We start from the raw sequence: 20,519 nt of genomic DNA, 5'->3' as shown, positions 1-20,519 counted from the left end.
CTGCCTGCTATTTTCTTCTTCAGAAAGGGAATCCAGACGGCTGGGGCCTGTTGCTGCAGCAAGTGAATCCACTATTTGGAGGGGGTAGGCAGCAGGGTGGAGGACTCGGTGGGATGCTCCCAAAGAGCACAGGAACGGGAGCAGAGAGAGACTATGGAAATGAAACATCCTGGCTGGAAATGGGGTGGATAGGGAGGCTGCCAAGGGCTCACAGGGTCAATTACAGGGGAGGAAGGGAGTGGGGCTGGAGACACTTTGATTGAAGGAGCCTGTTCCTGCTGATTTCCTCCGCTACTTTGTCAGTAAGATTAAAATGCAAATGGCTAACTTTAAGTTAAATGTGTGAGAATAAAAGGTAAATGCAGATGTACAGTAGGACGATATTAATTGTTATACCAGAAGAGACCAGTAACTCTTCTAGTCTACTATCATGGCTCTGGCAGTGGCCTAAACCCTGAATTTCAGAGGAAAGCAAAAATCCCCCACACTGAACCCAGGCAACTGTGCAGTAACATGGAGAGAATCTTCTTAGCCCCATCAATTTATACCCTGAAGCATGAGGTTGATACATTAACCCGGATCAAAATGACAAGAGTTACAATAACTGCACATGTTATTTTAATTCATGTAAGCATATAATCCTCATAGAAATCGTATTTAAGATGTTTGCCTCAATAACATCATGTGCCAATGAGTTCCACAGAGCAATTATATCTTGCATAAAACATAACTTAATGTGTTGCCTTTTAATTTCACTGAATGTCCTCTTGTTCTTTTATAATGGGACAGAATAAAAGGAAGTAGCTCTGACATAGGACCTCTTACTAATGTAATTTTGAAAATAGTTCTGGCTTCTTGTCAAGTAATAACGCAACTGTGTATGTTTAGCTAAAGTCCAAAGAATTGTATCAGACTGTATAACGAAGCATATTAATGTCAAAAAGAAGAATATTTAGCAAAAAAAATTGCTTTCAGACTTGTTCGTTGTTTATTATTTTAATTTACATCATTTACTGTCTGCAAAATTTCCAGGGAAATAATTTTAAATAGTTTTTTTCCCCGCTGCACAGTAAATACAGCCTTCTTAGTATTCCAGAATCAGAGCGTTATAAAAATTTTGGAGTCTGCTTCTGCTACCAAATTACATTAATGGGCAAATACCAATTGACTTTCTTAGCAGCCACGCCCAGGCCTGAATCTGCAGTTTTTGAAAGTATCTTACCTGAAAACTATCTGGCTAATCGTCAGAACCTATTATATCTACTACTATAACTTTATTTACAGCTTTATGTATATGTACATCTTTATTACAATATGTAATATCAATTTTCCTTGTAAAGGTTACTATTTTATAGAAATCAGACTGAAGTTATTGCCAATCAACTGCTTAGTAAACTTAAGTGGGACAGCTTCCAGAATTTTTCTCAACATATAATTTACTTTTTATTCCATTTTGCTATCTTAGACAATTTTTTTTAGCTATATTAATTTCAAAGCCCTTTTCAGTGTAATAAAAAAGCCTTTTTGCTAGAAGTTTCTTGGTCCCATTTCAAATTATGATCTGCAATATTCCTGTACCAATGACGAATCATTAGTGTAGTGATTTTTCTGTTTCAAATCTGTATATTAAACTATGCCTCTCAACCAATCAACCTTGGTATAAAGTGTAAGTGAGGTCAAATAAACAGATTGCTCACTAAAAATCTGTGATCAAGTTGTCTGATCATATATAGACACAACTCTCTGAATTGCTGCATACACACTGTATAATGTTATCATACAAACTTAAGCATTTCAGTTACTGACTGCTGTTTGTTATATTTGGATTAACCGGCTGGTCATAAAACTACAATGACTGAGTACACCAATATTTAATTAAAACCACTAGTCTTTTCTTTCAAACCTTAAGAAAACCAACATTCTTTATGTCTGACAGACTCATGATGTTGTGCTTCAAATATATACACTTACCAAAATTAAACTGTGAAGTTTATGTCTAATACTGTGTTGTACCTTTAAATATAACTGACATCTTAGAATAGATAGAGGGGTAATTATGATAAACTACACAACAGTGCTATTGTAGATAATATCATTTATCAATCCTGTGGTCCCCATCATTCATGCATTTACAGTTTGGGAATACAATGACTGCAAAGAATAATAATCCATAATGGCTACATTCTCAAATCTCATGCTAGCTCACTAGACAAAATAAAAAAGGTTAACTGTATAAAACTGGAAAAAATGTAAAATTTTATTCCAAGAAAATTAACAGGCTACACAGGTAAATTTTGGCAAATGCAACTTTATATTGAAATCCACACATCTGTACCTTAAAGAAGGAAAGACTCACAGACTCTAATGTATTTCTAAAATACTAGAAATCATATTATATGCTTCCACAAGTTAAAACTTAAATAATTTAAAACAACCAATACACCAAAATGTGCAGAAAGTATAAACAAGACTGTGCCTTCAGTAGAATAAATGCTTCACAAATTGTGCAAGATATCATACCAAGGCTGCGGTCTCCCTATGACAGCTGTCTTAAAATATAAACATACATCAACTGCCAGTGTTTCTCAGAGCAAACTAGAATGGGCAGCACACCTAGAAAAAATATCATATCATCCCAGTGATGTGCATACCGATTTTGGGAACCATAGCAGTAAAAAGGAAAGAGAGGATTATGTGATCTTTCATGCACTCCCAAATGACTGACCAGAGTTACTGATTCAATTTTCCTTGCTTATTTGCTTCATTGCTAAACAAAATGGAAGATACTAGATAACCCTTTAAGGCAACATGTGTTTATTCTGTATAATTATGACCATTCCATTATGACTGGGTATTACCTAGGCTAACGTTGCCTAACAGACTGATATCTAGCTTTTTCAAAAATATAAATAAGAGTCCAATAAACTTTATACCAAATCAGCAAAAACCACAGAATACAGTTGACTGCTAGTAATTTCACTGTTAAGGAAATGGTATTTAGAAAGAGTAATATATTTGGAAAAAAAGAGTAAAGTCTAATTTGAACAAAAATACTGCTTTGGAATGCTCCCCAAAACTCACTCACAAGGCAAACAGATTTATCAGTGTGATAATCCAATAATGCATGGCACATCTTTAATTAGTTTCGGTACTTACGAGTCCCCAATTTTCAGTCTTTGCAAAACAATAATTGTATGAAATGTTTTAAACGTCTTCAGATGTCTAAAATTAGTTTTATCCACACATTAACCTCATGTCAACTTAACTTATTAAGATGTCCAATGCTAATCGTTTTGATGGTCTTATTTTATGTAGTGATATTCACAGCATTTAGCACTGATACTTTGCATCTGCAATCCTTATCTAGATTTCAACCACATAAAGGAATTCAGGGCAGTGGTTCAGTCCTTTGTTCTTAATTACAAACCTTCACCCGTGGTCAGCAGGAACACATTTGGGTTTCAGATAGGATTATAGGTGAGCTATTGCAAAGACTGCAGAATGTTGCCCAAATCCTTACAGCTGCTGACTTCCCATTCTTGATTTTCTTCTCAAGACATGGCTACAGGCCACAATTGCTTAGCAGAGAAAGGGTAGTGTTTTACAAGGCTAAAGATTTACAGATGCTCCCTCATATAACACAGTAAGGTTCCCTTGGTAACCTGGATTTTCTGCAGTAAAGAAGGGTTGTACTGAAACAGCGCCTCAGCTCCCTGTTGGAGAAAATGCAGACAAAAGGATTGATTCCAGCCTGGGCAAAACTCATCCAGACAGCGGCTGTTAGAAATCCCCCTGGTACGACAGGCCCTCTTGCAAAAACTCTCCAGTAACAGGCTACCAAATAGGGACCCCACAAGGTCAGAAAGAGGAATGTCATAATGTAAAACATTCTGCTGATTCGCTTTTCCATTTTGAACTCATCTAAGACCAGTAGCCTTCTCCTGCTGGTGGTATTTGCATTTTGCCTGATTCCCAACAAGGTTGGTGGCGTGGGACCCCTTCCAAATCCAGCCAGCCAATTAGCTGCTGCTTGACCACTGGCTCCAGGGCCATGAAAAGTCCAGTTCTGGCTCACCGCGGCAACGAACTGGACTGGCTTCATTTTCCTGCGATCATGAACGAAAAATATCAGCTTGAGGTAGACAAGCTGTGTGGCTAGGAGTATAAGGGCAAGAAGAAGCATAAATCCCAAAGAATCATTGGCCCTGAAAGAACGATGCTGAAAGGTGCATTGGTCTTCCTCCCTAATGAATGAGTAGGTGCCCACGTCTAAAACTGGGGGGAAAGCCATAGCTACAGAAAGGGTCCACACCATACAGATAACTGCCAAACAAGTCCAGAAGGTCAGCCTTTTTGTATAAAACCGGTGGTGGGCAATAGCTAAGTACCTGGTGACACTTATGCAGAACAGCATGAAAGCAGTGTGGAAGCAGGATAAAACCCCCAAAAAGGCAATCACTTTGCAAGTAAGAGTCCCATACGTCCAAGTAGAGCCATTTTTTACAGAGGTGAAAACAAACGGGAAACAAATAGCAGATCTGAGGATGTCTGAGCAGCAAAGATCCAACAGGAAGTAGTAAGGAGCTCTATGCAAGGTCTTATCTTTGACTAGCAAAATGGAGATCAGAAGGTTACCCACCACACTGACTCCTATTATGAAACCAAGTGAAGTCAGTTTCAGAAAGGCTGTTAAAGGAGAGAGATTTTGTAAAATGTTGTCAGCTGCATGGCTGTAGTTCGCCATAGATGGATGGATGATATGGATATTGCCACAGTCAAGTCTTATGATCTATATATAAGAACAAGGAAAAAATAGATCCATACATCTTACTGCAAATGTAATCCACAAACAGAACAGATCTTGTGTCTAGTCATACAGTACATCCTCTTTTCTTCTTTCTGACTTGTCATGCCATCAAAATATCTGAAAAAAAAATTGAGCTATCAGTTCTTAAGTTAACAAGTAATGATGTTAGAAAGTGCTAACAAAGATGTTAATTTATGGGGACCCAAATGAAGTTGTAAATTTGTGTACTATTTGTTTTTATATACCATGAGGCGTTTTTTATCTGACTTGCACACTTATTGTATAGCATTTTGGCTTATTTGGAATTTCATAGATTTGGCTTGTTTACAGCCCTGAACTGACCAAACATATCATATTTGGTATACACCTTATATTTAGTAGAATATACAATTTCATAGGTCATGCCTCAAAGGCTTTATGAATAAAATGATCCCCAGTTCAGAACTCTAGGAAATAATCACTGGTATCTTAAAAGAAATCCTAAAAGACCACTTATATTTGGACATTACCTACATTTACTTTACTTCTACATATTTGTCAATGTTTTAGAGGCAGCTGCTGTGTTGATATGGATCATACCCAAAGAAACCCTGCAGAATTTATGTTTTTTAACCCAAGTCACCAAAGCACATTAATCACAGTGTTAGCTCATGCACATTGTAAAAGAAAATGGTATTCATTATTTTCCCCCAGTAAACCCTGATTTTGTCATTTAGGCTTTGAAATAAACACAGATGTTAGACAGAAAACAGCACTGTGCTTTAAAGGTTTCCCCCCTTTCTTCTGCCTCCCCCCTTTTATTATTACAAATCTTTAAAGCCCCAACATTATCTTTAAAGCCCCAACATTATTATTAAACCCTGGTAAACGTAAACACTGAAGGGGGGAGGGAGAGAAAGGAAACACACCCAAGAAATAATTCCCTTCCATTGAAAGGGTTGTCTTTGGCTGTGCTTAAATAAACGTATAATGAACAGATCTTCTTTTAGTCAATTAGGACTCCACGATTCACACTAATTCTCCGGGTGAATTGCAACTGAATACATTTCATGCAAAAGAAAAAATAAAATACAATCAAAAATTGCCTGCTGCTTTTCCAAAGCCCAGGGACAAGAGCCACTGCAAGTATGATCAAGCTCCTCCGTTATTCACATGAAGTGCTTCCTATGCCACCTCGGGTGTACAAAGGAGATTCACACTGAATTCCACTAGAATTCTTCCATTCTTACCATCCACAAAGCGCCTGATTACTGCTGTGTAAACAGAGGCTGATCAGATCATGGCAACGTTTTAAAACCATGAAATCCCCCCCTCCCCGTTTTCCCCTCCTTATCCCCTCTGCTCTACACACAGCTTGATATACATGCACACACATCCACAGCGATGCTGGGAGAGACTTGCTTCTGGGTTGCAAGGGCGCCTTGGGTGCTGCTGGTGCTTTGCAGCCCCATTTGCCCTGAGCCTGCCAAGCCTGCCCAGCTCTGGGGAGCTCAGACGGAGCCCAGCTGAAGATGCATTGTCTGTAGGCACTTCCATTATGCAGTTTAGTTTAAAAAAAAAAAAAACACCCTTGGGGAGGCAGATCTCTCCCCCTCCCCCAAAACCTGCAGCTGCACCAGCACTGTGCCCCCAACACTCCCCCCCAGCCCCTCTCCTCCTACCTGTTGGTGCTGGAGAGCCACACACACTACAGCGTCTGCTGGCTATAAATTGCTAGTGGGGTTTTTTTTTGCCTTTTTTTTTTTTTTTTTTTTTTTGCCTTGGTACCTGGACTGAGAACATAGTCAGTGGCTCTGGCGGCGCATGCTCACGGAGCCTCCTTCAGCTCCCAGCCTCGTCCTCCCCTGTCGCAGCGGCACAGTCTCTCCCAGTAACGCAGCCGCGGCAGCCGCCGCCGCCTGGGTGAGCTCAGGGCAGCTGCACGTTGCCCTTGCACTGGGCGGCTGCCGAGCCGGAGTTAGTGGAGAGCCGGGGCCAGCCAGCGGGGGGCGGGGGATTAGGCTGCCCAGCTCCTCGTTCATGCCTTTGAACTGCTCCCTCCCCACGATCGGGGCCAGGGAAAGAGCCTCTCTTTCCTGCTGGCTGGTACGTTGCAGCTCCTTAGCAGGCAGAGGTCTGTAGTTTGCTGCTGCTGGGGATGAAGCCCAGGTCTCCTCTCACCCGTTACCCAGTTGCTTCGCTCTTTAGCAGTAGTAGAGCAAGAAAGGGGCCCCAAGCCAAGGGCAATCGCTGGAAGGGATGGGGAGTGTTTTGCAGAGGGGTGATTGGGAAACCCACATCCCCTCTCGGCCCTCCCCCCCCCCACCCCCCCCGCTCACTGTAGGTCTATTTGTTATGAAGCAAGTTTTGAGGATTCCAATGAAAACTTGCAGAACTGCCCAGGCCCCTTACGGTGACAATAACATGGTTCACGGTAAGGGGACGGGCTACCATCTCCCCTCTCCCCGCCCCCCAAATGCCTAGGAAGTGCAGTAACATGTCCCGAGAGTATCCAAACAGCAGTGTGTGTGTGTCAGTGCCTATGGAAATAATGAAACTGAGGATGGAGCTATAAGACTCCGCATATGGTGAGATTCTGATGATGTTCCGGCTGGGAATTGCTGGAATGAAATGCAAGTGCTATGAGATGGCATTGCTGACCAAAGGCTATTGCAATACGTTATTCCCATTCTCCCTGTGTAGTGTATAATTCACTCTACTTGTTGGATATCAATCACAGTATTTAAAACTAGAAAAACATGAGGATTTTGGATTAAACCTCATAGAGCATGTCCCTTTGCCCTCTGGCATATTTAATTTTATACAAGATTATCTGAGAGAAGGATAGGAAAAAAGACAACTACCAAAAATAATTTAGTTTATTTCAAGACTGTTATGGAACAGCTCATTGTTGTGGGGAAATTTTGATCCTGCAAGTCTTCCACATGATGAACTTCTATTCAAGTCAAAGGGAACTCTTTCTAGGGTGGATTTGTAGGGTTGAAGTCATTATTTGTAGCTCAGGCCTTTCAGAATACAGTTATCTGGACATCATTAGAAGATTACGGGCCTTTTTGTTAATCTGCTATCAGAATTGTTTGGGATTTGTTTCACTTTTAAAGTGACCTTGAATTCAATGGCAAAATCCATTAACTTCAGTGGGAGTACAATCTGGCCCAAAGGGACTGCAGCGACTGAAAAGTGCGGTTATTTAAAGCAAAAACAAAACAAAAAAACTCCCCTTAAAGTGTATTAAATTCAACTTTGTGCAGAGAGCTCACACAAAGCTTACGTACAATTTCAGTCCCATTTTGAGGGCTTTGATACTCAATTTATGCATAGACCATGTGTGTCCACTGCACACCGGGAGTTAATTTTAACCTTCAATAATTGACTTTGTGGGTGATTAACAAGGTTATTAAAGTTACATCACTTCAAGGTGTACAATTGTTACTCCATAGTCACCTTAGCTAATTTTCAGTATCCAAATACATTTTTTTCTTTTTGTTAAACAATACTTTTTTCTTATACTTATAGTTAAAAAAACGTTAAAGACAAATAAATGCCTCCTATGATCTGGCAAATTAAATAGACTGATCAAATACACTGGAAGAATTCCCTGAATAGCTTGAAAATGATGTACTTTTGATAGCATATCAGCTGTATCTTCAACATTCTGATTAGGAAGCAGGTCGGCTGATGTATAACTCATTGTTGAATATAATTGTTATAATATGCGCACGGGTAGGATTTATTCATAGAACACAATTTGTTAATGTGTTCACACAGTAAGAAAATATATAAAAAAAGATGGTCTAATGCAAATTAACACTACTTATTGTACATGTGTAACTTCAGAACCCAAACACCAATGCTTGGAGGAATATGTTTTGTCACATGGTGAGCTGACTCTTTTAAGGGGTTAGGCTGCTTCCTCAGTAGAGGGACCAAAGTACCAGGCTCATGTGACTAGAAACCTGGCTTGCTGGCAGATAAGTGTAGTCCTGGGAAGACTCTAAGAAGAGCAGATCTGGGAGTGAGTGGTCGATTAAAGAGTGGGAAGAAAATCAGGAAAGGGCTAGGGAGGAGGCCAAGGCTGAGTAACTCTCCAGAGCTCTTAGGTGGAAGGCCTGGGAGAGAAGTCTGCAAGGAGCAGGAACCAGCTAGGAGGAAAGCCTCAGCAGGGACCGAACTAAGAATCCAGGATCAAAGGTATGAGCCAGTTAGGAAGGGTGAATCATAGAATATCAGGGTTAGAAGGGACCTCAAGAGGTCATCTAGTCCAACCCCCTGCTCAAAGCAGGACCAATCCCCAATTAAATCATCCAACCAATTTTTGCCTCATATCCCTAACTGGCCCCCGAAGGGTTGAACTGACAACCCTGGGTTTAGCAGGCCAATGCTCAAACCACTGAGAGTGGAAGATACGTTGTTTTGAGATTTATGTTAATAACCCAGATTTTTGAAAAGAGGAGAGTTATTGGGGAAAAAACATCTGCAATGTGAAGTCTGATTAAATGGGAAGAAGGGGAAACTGAGACAGAATCAGGGCCTGAAGACAGACCCTGCTAAAGATGACAGGTGGAGCCAAAGGATCAAAACATGGGAGTAAAATCCTGACCCTACTGAAATCAATAGCAAAACTCCCTGTGAGTGACTTCAGAGGGATCAGGATTTCAGTTTAATGGCTATAAATTATCAATACACAAACAGCAGAATATTCATTCCACCATTCTCTTGCTTATATGGATTACTGAGATGTTGGCTAATCTGCCTGAAAATTGGATGTTTGCAATGTCTGTTTATTCTCCATAATGCAGTTTGTAGAGCAATTTTGTGGGGTTTCTGCAGAATAGCACAGATGCTTTGCAAGGGTGAAACCCAGCTCAGTGCAGAGGGCCAGCATAAGGTGTATCTACTGGTTATGTGACTGTGATAGGCTGTTATCAAAAGTATATCCTTTTCAAACCACTCAAGGAATTCTTCCAAGAGAAATTTTATCTTTGTGCAGAAGGCCAAAATAAGTTTGGTGTACCACTCAAGCCCCAGTTTAAAACTTTGAAATAATATTTAATCAGGCCTACTGTGATACATAGACATGCATGGCCCTTCTGCACAATTTCACCCCTATTGTATTTGATCGGTATTTGTAAGCTCTTAGCAGTGCCATGGCCTCGTGCTGTCCCTTGCTACAGGGATGAATTTCACTCCATCTGCCCCATACATCCCACACTGCTTGTACTATACTGTATTTGCCATACTTTTTGCTTGTGTGTAATAAAATTTACCAGTTCTGTCCTAAAACTATGCAAGCAGCAGAAGGCAGGGAAGATGTATATCAAGGTGAATGCATGAGGTGTGTAAGGAAAACACCTGTGGTGTCGGTGTGTATGTGCATTGTCTTTACAATCAAAGACCTGTTTTGGAGCATGAGGGACACAGTGATGATCTTATCCAAATACAAATGACAGGGCCCAAATGGTCAGACAGTGAGGTGGCCCCTAATGTGCAAGGAAGAGATTGCTGAAATACAAGGACACTTTTTAAACAGTGGTATCAAATCTCTGTTTTCAGCCTTTGTGTATTATTGTAAGCTAAGCTGAAACGCCTAGACAAAGCTCTGCTGCAGTCTGACATACTTCAAAGAGAGCGTCTCTCTCCAGGCACACGTCTCACACATATCTGAAGTAGAAGCTTCAGAAAGAGATACTGTTTTGCTGCAAACATTTTACATGCAACACACAACTGGATCCTGTGCTATTTTCTAAAAATCTCTTACTGTACTCCACTTCAGGAGCATAAGTTATTCTTACCTATAGAATCATTTACTTTCTTTATATGCATGTCCATTAGGGAAATTTATATACATGTTTATTGCAATTGCATGATATGCATATCAAATCCTCAAGAACATTTAATGAGGTTCTTTAAAATGTTTCAAGACTGCATTTGCAACTTTTTTTTTCATTGAGTCCCATTTCATTTTTTACAGAGATAAACATTTAAGGGAAAACTCATTGTACTGACTTCCTGTTCATACAGAGTAAGCCCTGATTTTAACTTACAGCATACTCTTAGTTATGCATATATGCAGAAAGGTCAGAGTATCACACATAGTACGAGGCTTGTTATTTTCAACAAAGTATTTATTTTCTTGTGTCTAGGTTTGTATACAACATAGACATTTTAAAATTCAACAGCCCTCAATGTCTGTAACTCACATGTAATTTATTGAAAAGTTACTAAATTGCTAATGGTTTCAAAGCCACATTGGAGTGATAATTCAAAATTCATGTCTTTAAAAGATACAGCCATCCAGATCTTCACATTAGCGTAACTCCACTGAAGTCAGAAAAGCAACGGACATTGGTACCAGCTGAGGATCTGGCCTGAAGTGAATAATAATAACACTTACAAAAAGCCAAATTTTGCAACATTTCCGTAGTAGTGGCCATTTTGGATTCCTGACCACTTAGGTGTGTAAAGGTTTTTAAAATGATATAATATTTGTATTTAGTTTGCTAATAATTCACTGAGGTAGGCTCCCACATCCATATTCAGGCACCTGCCTGATTCAAAAGTACTGAGCACTCAACAGTTCATATTAAGCTCAATGGAAGCTGTTGGGTGCTCAGCACTTTTGAGGGAGATGCCTATATATTTAAACATGGATGTGGGAGCCTAACCGTAGGCTCCCATTTTTGCAAATCTTATTCCAACCTTTATCTTTAATTAACATGGTCAATGCATAGTGATGGCTCAACATGCTGCAAAATAGTAGGCTAGAGCTAGTTGGAAACTGGAAAGTTCCCTCCCATAAAAATGTCACATTTAAAACAAAAAAAATCCGAAATCAGGACAAAATGTCAGAAACACAACCGCAATGTGAGTTGTTGAGTGCGCTGTACTTTTTAAGATCAAGCAGATGCCTGAATATGGCTTTTGGAGCCTACCTCATTAAATTGTTAGAAGATTAAGTTAAAAATATTACACCAGTGAAATTGACAAGAGCCTTCCAAGCCCCAAGCTGTGGAGCCATCATTTTGATGTTTCCCAACGTCCAACTGACATTTTTCAGCAAAGCTGAAATTTTTCCAAGGAAAATTTTTGCATTTTCTGTTGGCAAATCCTTCAGATCGAAAATTCCCAGCTTGCTCTGCAGTAGGATCGACACTGAGGTCCTGAGCGCCCAACCTAGTAGGGATGTTGGTTGGTACGAAGGCCCTACCTCTCTCCTGGGAAGAAGGAAGACCCTCACATCATCCTTGAGTGAACCCTGTTGGCCAACTTCAGAGCAGCATTCATGCTGCCTCTATCCCCTCAGTCAGAAAGTCTATTTAAGGCATTGGTAATTAAAGATGGAGTGGGAGGAATAGGAGGCTCAGCAAAACCTCCACCCACCATTTCCTCCTCCCCCTAGAAAAATAAAATTGCCCCAGCCCTACAAACTCTTCACAGTATCATACTCAGTAACCGAGAGGCACTGAAACACACATATGAATACTAAAAATAGCTTTATAGGAGGATTGACTCATTTATTCCATTTGTTTTCTTCTAAAATTTAATTAATCCAATTACTGATACATATTTTAGTATAAGCTTCATTACAACATGGCTTTCGAGTGCTATAAATCTACTTGATTCACTGGTTAGCTTTGTTCTCCGTGTCATACAGGAATGTGTGTATACCATCATGGATGCAGTACCATTACCTGAATAGATACAGATGAAAGAACTTGGTCTGAGTTCATTACCAGATCCCCATGGGTGACAGTCATGACACTTGCCCAACGTCTGTCTCATAGGTGATGTGAAGAAATGGTGGTTGGAAGGGGGCACGAGACTGTGCTTGGAGCTTCCCCATGGTTACATTGCAGATACTAGGTGGTAGTGACTGAAGCCAGTGACATCACTCCCACAGGACTGATGCATGGCTCAGGGTATGTCTACACTGCACACTTATCCTGACTCTGATTCAGGTTTGAGCCCAACCCCTGGCTGCTTCCATCATTCTGACTTGAGTCTGTAAGCACCCAGGTCCTATAACCCTGCTGGGAAATGGGTCAGAGCCCAAGTCTGCTGAGACTCAGGTCCAAGCCCTATCATTTTGTAGTGTGGATGCAGCTCAAGCCACAGACTGAGTCAGACAGTCTGCATTGTGCAGTATGGACATGTGAATGCGGCTGTGAGACCTGGGTCCAGCAATTGTAAACCCAGGTTTACCATGCAGTATGGGAGCTCAAACACAGGCTTGACAACACAGAGTCTGCAAGCCCAGGTCCCATAGCCCAGGGTTTACAATGCAGCACAGACAAACCCTGTCAGGCACACTGGCCATGCCCACACATCTCCACTGACCTGTCCACATTCCATTTCTTCTCACCCCCACAGTGGGGCTGCTGTGCTTTGGTCTTTCCACAGCACAGGAATGAGTGAGTCTGAGGCAGGATTTTGCCCCATCTTCTTTCACTTACATACTATGCCAGCCGGTGTCAATCAATGTAATAGCACCGTTGATTTCAACAGAGCTGCGCTAGTTTATCCTCAGCTGAGGATATGTCCCTGTGGTTTAAAGGCATAAATTATTAGCAGTAGAAACAGATAGTCAACAAAAAGCCAGTAGATTTTCATTTTTGAACAGTGCAATTGGTTGTTTTGTGTTCCGTTTGCCCACCTCACCCCTTCTTGGCGATTATGTTTGACAGCCTTTTTGTCTAGGCCACATGTAACATTGAGTTTTCAATTAAATGCTTACTCAGAGACTATTGGGCTTACCTTGCTAAATGTGAAGTCAAAGCTGGAAGCACCCATCAGTACACTGGTACACTCTTCAGTGTCATGGCTTTTCAGGGTGCCAGTCACCAGCATTCGGTGGTGCTTCATTTGTTACCAGCCCAGATGCCAGTGGAACACAGTGAGTAGGGAGGGGGGTGACAAATCTGAAACAAAAACAGGTTTTAAAAAAGGAACCTAGAAATAGTTGTGAGACACGGACAGGCTGACTTCCAGCGGAGAAATGCCTGACACCACTATAGGTCTAGAGGACACTAGTTAACTGTGAAAAAAGAGCTTTGTTTAAACACTGGAGGCTAAACAGTCCTGTGTCTGGGGCAGCACATAGCTACACCACACACAGAGGAGATGTTACACTTCAACCTACCCTGGAGCTTCCTAGTGTGTACAGAGTGGGGGCTGAGTGTTTCTCCTGGTGAATAGGCTTGGCAGGTGGTGGGGGAGAGGGTTGGGTGGGGGCCTGGCCCCATCTCCTTTTGAGCAATTTACTCACTGTGGGGAATTAGGGAGTCCTCCGTGCTCCAAAGGATTGCTGTGGTCCTTGGCTTCTTACGCGCCCACATACATCATCATCACCACTACAAGGAGGAATATATCCTAGTTCTACTGCCTTCCACACAACTCTGGTTAGGGGTGGCAGGGAATAGGAGAGTTTAGGATATCAGCAGAAAAGGAAGGGAAGGGACTGTAGGTTGCTGGGGAGGACTATTTAGCAATAGTATTTTCTGTATCCAGAGAAGGCGATTGACCAGGAGAAGAATGTCACCCACCGCATTAGTAGGGCTTTCAGGCTCCACCCATGGCAAAGGCTTGGAGGTGTAAACTTCATGTTAGAAACCATGACTCTCACTGGTGCCAGTGGTTCAGATCTAGGTGTTAGATAAAACTGAGTTCCCTGGCAGTTTGTCTGATGTTTTCAGTATGTTAAGAACACTACAAACCCGATTGCCAACTACCTTCTGCAGAGGGAATGCAAAGCAGGAGTAGGAGGACACCACTCTGTTCTGGCACTCAGTTTGCACAGTGTAAACCACCACACAAGATCTAGGGTGATGAAGAATCAAGCCCCAGAGCTTTGTTGGCAGGGTGTGGATGTTGGGCTCTAGTAACAGCTAGGAGCCTTGTGTATCCCCTATGCTGTGGCTTTAGATTTTAGAATCTACATAGTGGGGAATTATCCTGGACACTCCTTTGCACTGCTCCAGACATGTCACAAATCACTTGCATGTTAAAGACCTGCCTTTCCTACTGCCCCAGACACATAGAACTATAGTTTAATATTCTGCAAACAGACAGAATGAAGCGTGACATGTGATGATTTAGAACACAAACCAAGGAGAGACAATTTTAGCTGTTTCGGTGCTTGTTGGGAATGCAGAAAACAAGAGAAGCTCTTTGGCAGAGGGCTAGACATCTCTTAAACAATGAAAGAGTAAATTCTGCAGAAGCTGGTGGATCCACTGGAGAAGTGCTGAGATGGCATAACATCAGGAACTGTATCCACATAGCTCCAGGAAGACCACAGAAATGTAATATGATAGTACAGCATCTTCTATTTCATTGGGGCATGGTATAACAGGATAACTTTACTAGGCCCTCACCCCGGAAATTAATCTAGGGTAATGATAGTGAATGGCAATAACTGCTGCTTAATTGGACTAGTAGTAGCATAAATTTAGCTAGAGCTACATAATTTAATGGTGATTAACCAAGTGCCAGGTTAGGGCTTGTTTCCATGCCCGTTATAGTCAATGGAAATCCTTCCATTGGCTACAGTGGGCACTAGATCAGGCTCAAAATGCCCAGTTCTAAGATCTGATATTTTAAACTACAAACTGGTAAATAAAGATTGAGCCATATTCTCTCCTTGGTACTCAGGAGCAATATGGCAGGTTTCTGGTGGTGTTTAACTAAATACTTCTGTATTATAAAACCTATATACTCTACCAGATACTCAGCTGGTGTTAAATGCTGTAGCTCCATTGACTTCCATGGAGTGATGCTGATTTATACTAGTGGGGGATCTGGCCCTGCATTTGCCCACCAGCAAAAGTTTGAAGTATGGCAGATTCCATCTCTATTTGTTGGGAGTTATCGTCTGTCTTTTCTTAAAAAAAAAAAAAAAAAAAAAAAGGTAAGTCAGAAAAAGAACTCAGAAGTCAGGAAATGCAACATTGAAGGTTGAATGTACAACCATAACCCTCCACTATTGTGTGTGTGCATTATGATACTGTCTATTATCTTTAGGCCTGGTTTTCCTCTCATATCCATGTTTGTAAGTTAGGAGTAACTCCAATGAGGTTGGTGGAGTTATGTCAGAATAAAACTGGCAATGCATTGGCGAATCAAGCCCTCTATACTTAAAATGATGCAGGCCCAGATCTCAGCTGATGTCAATCTACCTAGCTCTATTGAAGTCAATGAATTTACACCAGCTGGCCCACAATACATTATACATTTTCCCCTACCACCTTAGAGTCACCTGTTTAGCATCTTGTAACCATGAAGTCTTATTTAATTGCACAACATTAGTGTTGTCTTAGCATACTTTTTTATATGAAATACGTGTGTGCATACATACAGGGACAGTCTACACTGCAGTCCGAGGTGCAGTTGCAACATATGGAGACATACCTGAGTGAGCTTTGATCTAGCTAGCATGGGTACCAATATGAGTAAAGCTGTGGCAGCATGGACTTCAATCCAATCCCAGGGTCCTGGGAAGGCTTGTGCAGCCCATGCTGAAGCCTGTCTTGCCATGGCTTCACAAGCTATCTAGATTAAAGCCAGCTTGGGTATGCTGACATGCTGCAATTACAGCCTCTTATTCAGTGTAGATATACCCTCAGTTACAGTGGCTTATCCTGGGGTAACTCCAACGGCATTGGGTATGTCTACACTGCAATCCGGAGGAGCGACTGTAGCACACGTAGGCATACCCAAGCTAGCTTTTATCAAGCTAACTCATTAAAAATGGCAGCATAGCCACAGCAATGTGGGAGAGCCTCCTTAGTACACTCCTTCCCAGGACCCTGGGCACATACTGGGGCATCTATCCCATGCAACCGCCTTCACCACCATGGCTACGCTGATTTTTAATGAGCTGGTTCTATCACAGCTAGCTTGGGTATGTCTACATGGGCTGCAATCACATGGCCTGAAGTGTAGACATACAAAATTACAGCTGAGTCTCTAGTACCACACACACACATACACAGTGAAAAGTGAGTAAAATGGATGTAAAATGCTACCAAATAAGAATACTCAACTCATCGGAGATGGTAGTATTTTACAGTGACTTTCATTGTTGCCCACTCTTGTGATTTTATCACAACTCTCACAATATTTGGTCTTTTTCTTAAAGTCCCAGCACCTGGAATGTTGTGATATTGCAAGAAACGAAATTTTTTTGGGGTGGAAACTGGGCAAGGTTCTAGCTCTCATGGTTGCAAAGAAAATCTGGACAATGTGAGGCTTAAAGGCTCAGAAACCATAAGCCCAATATAAAGAATCCCAAGTGGTTTTTGACACAAATATTATATTATTTTTGTCAATCTTGTATTTGGGGGGGGGGAGGGGCCTGACTCGTGACTTGTAAACTGTTGTGGTTGGCAGTACTGACTTTATCCAAGCACACAAAACTGTACATTTTCAGACATTTTGGGTTATGTGTCTGGTCATAAATACACTCATCAGATGATTAAACATGCTGATTCCTCACAGCACATTCACAACCTGTAGCAAACTTCCAGTAAAACATACCCTATCATGTAATGAGTCATTGCATCATGCTTTGTAAACTTGAGGTATCAGAGAGTATTTAATCATTTTATACCCCCTCGCCCACACATATATATTGGAATAATGGTGAAGTTTCAGAGTGATAGCCGTATTAGTCTGTATCAGTAAAAACAATGAGGAGCCCTTGTGGCACCTTGGGGACTAACAAATTTATTTGGGCATAAGCTTTCGTGGGCTAAGATCCACTTCATCAGATGCATGGAGTGGAAAATACAGTAAGGAGGTATAAATACGCAGCATATGAAAAGATGGGAGGTGCCTTACCAAGTGGGGGCTCAGTGCTACCGAGCCAATTCAATTAAGGTGGAAGTGGGCTATTCTCAACAGTTAACAAGACAATGCCCCTCTGCCATGTACATTGGCCAAACTAGACAGTCGCTATGCAAAAGAATAAATGGACACAAATCAGACATCAAGAATTATAACATTCAAAAACCAGTAGGAGAACACTTCCATCTCCCTGGACACTCAATAACAGACTTAAAAGTGGCAATTCTTCAACAAAAAACTTCAAAAACAGACTCCAACGAGAAACTGCAGAACTGGAATTTGCAAACTGGACACCATCAAATTAGGCCTGAATAAAGACTGGGAGTGGATGGGTCACTACAAAAACTAATTTCCCCTGCTAATACTCACACCTTCTTGTCAACTGTTTGAAATGGGCCACCTTGATTACATTGGCCTCATTAGCACTACAAAAGTGATTTTTCCTTCCTTCTTGTCAACCTTCCACCTTAATTCCACCTTAATTGTTTTTAATGGTGAAGTATGTATCTTTGCATATAGTTAGGTTTGCCCAAGCATTTTCATTCTAAATTTTCCTTTTCCTTTTCTTATTACTTTCTCAAATCTTTACTGTTTTGGCTAAAACGTGGAAAGTTTGTTCTCAATGTGAGTGATATTCCCCCTGAGAAAGTATCAAATAAAATGGTTCAGACCTTTTTCAGATATAGAGAGTGAAAAATATGCAAACTTTCTGCTATTTTTTTTCTGAAATTTTTTTTGAACAACATTTGCACATCTGCAGGAGGTGATGGGAACCAGAAATTTGGCAGAGACACAGCGCCAGAGTCTAGCTCCTGTGTGGACTGATTTAGTGAGTGTGGCTGAAACACCCTTCCATAGCTACAATGGGGCAGAGTAAAGGTTATACAGACTACCTTAATGATGGCATTTTCAGACCTCTGACTGCTTCACATTACAGTGAAATCCTGGCCCTATTGAAATCAATGGGAATTTTGCTATTGACTTCACTTTGACCAGGATTTCATCCTTAATGTTGTACTTAAGGATATGCTTAAGTGCTTTGCTGAAACAGGGCCACATGTATATTCAAACGTGGCTCCTAACAATTGAATTCAGTAAAGTACATTAAAATCAGGAACCTGACAGTGTGTGATTAAAAAATGCCAACGTTTCTTTTAATGAAAAAACCTACATGCCAAGTCACTCTTTAAGGCTTATGAACTAGAACAATGCTGGAAAGCATGAAAGGAGGGTTTGTGATCACAGCAATTGCTTTCAACAAGCTGAAATGAAGAAGAGGAAACAAAAAGTACAGTAGACTTTGATTTGATATTAATGAATGGTTTCATGTGAATACAGCTCCACTGCACAACAGTTTCTTGGGAATGGCTTTTTTTTTGGTGTCTGTCCCATAATCATAGTGGGGAAAGTGAAATGTTTGTACTGGCAGGCGGTGTGTGAATTTTCTCAGTGACTGTTTGCACCAAGCACTAGTTTAAGGCTTTCATTATTACCATGATCCAGAGAAAATATTCTACACACACACATATTATGGGAATTTACAGAAACATATGTACTAATAAAACTTTATAGAAATTTCTGATTCTCACGTAACCTGTACATTTACCTGTTTTGGTAATAAGACAATACACAGTTACTGAAAGCAGTTGGCATGGATCAACTGATTCAATAATGAAAAAATAATCTTTCATTCAAGTTTTCTTCCTCAAGGCTTAATTCTTGAGAATTCGGAGTATGCTTGTTACAAAGAGAAAAACACAAAATGGTTTTACATCACTAGAAAATAAAAAGTAAAACCCCAGCCCTTCAACAACTGTATATGGAGCTTTCTGTGTACAAAGGGCTTCACTACTACTGCCCGTAACGGAGCTTGTGTGTATTCCCACTCATACTGCACCTATCCTATGCCATTAAATCCAAGAACCTATTCTGTGTGCTAAATCATACACAATACTTGTTCAAGCAATTCGTATTGTCTTAAAGCCTTAAGACTTGGTTGGCAGAATAATACATTTGTTAGTAGATATTAAACTCCCATCATGCTTTGTACAGAAAGTTCCCAGAACCCTTTTGTGAATGAACCAAAGTGCTGATGCACCATACCTATAAATTGAAAAGTGCTCTGTATTTAGGGTGAACCTTAGAGTGTGACCAAATCATAGAATGTATGAAATCAATTATGGAAGGTGCATAATCTCTTGCTCTGACCCCACTGACTCGTAGAAAATATGACCAGAAATCCAGGAAACCAAGAAACAACCATTTGTGATTAATAAGGGATGCTTATTATTACAGATGCGTTCTGTGATTGATGAGATAATGAGTTATTGAAAGGGGTTTTTAGCTCAATAGGAATTGCTTGTTGTCATAGATGTTTTCTGTAATAATGACTTGGTTGCAGTTGTCTTTAGTTTATTGATTATTAAATATGAGATATCATAAAAGGAACTCCTGGGTAGATCAGTTATGGGAAAGGAATTTTCTTTATCTTGAACACAGTGTATAAGGGAGAAAGTTTCTGGGAGCTAGTTGGGAGTGAATCGAGCGGCGGGATCACTTCACCAGATTGGTTTGGTAACATATAAAATCTTCCTTTCTGTATTGTGCTGTATTGATTTTCTATTAATAATCTTTGATTAATACATTGTGATTGAGCCTGGTTATTTGACAAATTATTAATTAATTAATTATTATTAAAAATTGAATCCATAACACATTAAGGCAGCATTTTGACAACTCTACTGCATCCAGACAATTTCAAGTTCCTAGGATTTCATCTTGAAATATACTATTAATTTAACAAGGTGATGTGCATAAGGTGATCTATCTTTCCTATGTCTGGTATTCTAGACTTTCAGTCTACTTGAAG

The 20,519-nt window shown here is 40.6% G+C and overlaps 1 protein-coding gene and 1 long non-coding RNA gene across 3 annotated transcripts; both read right to left on the bottom strand.

Annotated features, from left to right (window-relative positions):
• Positions 1–408: 408 nt before the first annotated feature.
• Positions 409–7,031, bottom strand: GPR85 (G protein-coupled receptor 85). Of its 2 annotated transcripts, none has more exons than XM_034769128.1 (2): positions 6,575–7,031; positions 409–4,924 (listed from the first exon to the last, which is right to left on the bottom strand). In XM_034769128.1, the coding sequence occupies exon 2, from the start codon at positions 4,742–4,744 to the stop codon at positions 3,632–3,634; it is 1,113 nt and encodes a 370-aa protein (XP_034625019.1). In that variant the 5' UTR covers positions 4,745–4,924; positions 6,575–7,031; the 3' UTR covers positions 409–3,631. The 2 variants fall into 2 exon arrangements, with proteins under 2 accessions (XP_034625019.1, XP_034625011.1); XM_034769120.1 differs by lacking the exon at positions 6,575–7,031 and adding an exon at positions 6,469–6,568.
• Positions 7,032–10,993: 3,962 nt separating this feature from the next.
• LOC117868293 lies at positions 10,994–13,590 on the bottom strand. The gene is made up of 3 exons (XR_004643604.1): positions 13,562–13,590; positions 13,145–13,348; positions 10,994–11,175 (listed from the first exon to the last, which is right to left on the bottom strand). It is a non-coding gene; the product is annotated as an uncharacterized LOC117868293 (long non-coding RNA).
• Between the last annotated feature and the right edge of the window lie 6,929 nt (positions 13,591–20,519).

This window comes from Trachemys scripta, chromosome 1 (assembly GCF_013100865.1).
Source record: "Trachemys scripta elegans isolate TJP31775 chromosome 1, CAS_Tse_1.0, whole genome shotgun sequence".
NCBI lineage: Eukaryota > Metazoa > Chordata > Testudines > Emydidae > Trachemys > Trachemys scripta.
The sequence above is the reverse complement of the archived record's forward strand: the minus strand, read 5'-3'. Positions and strand labels throughout refer to the sequence as shown.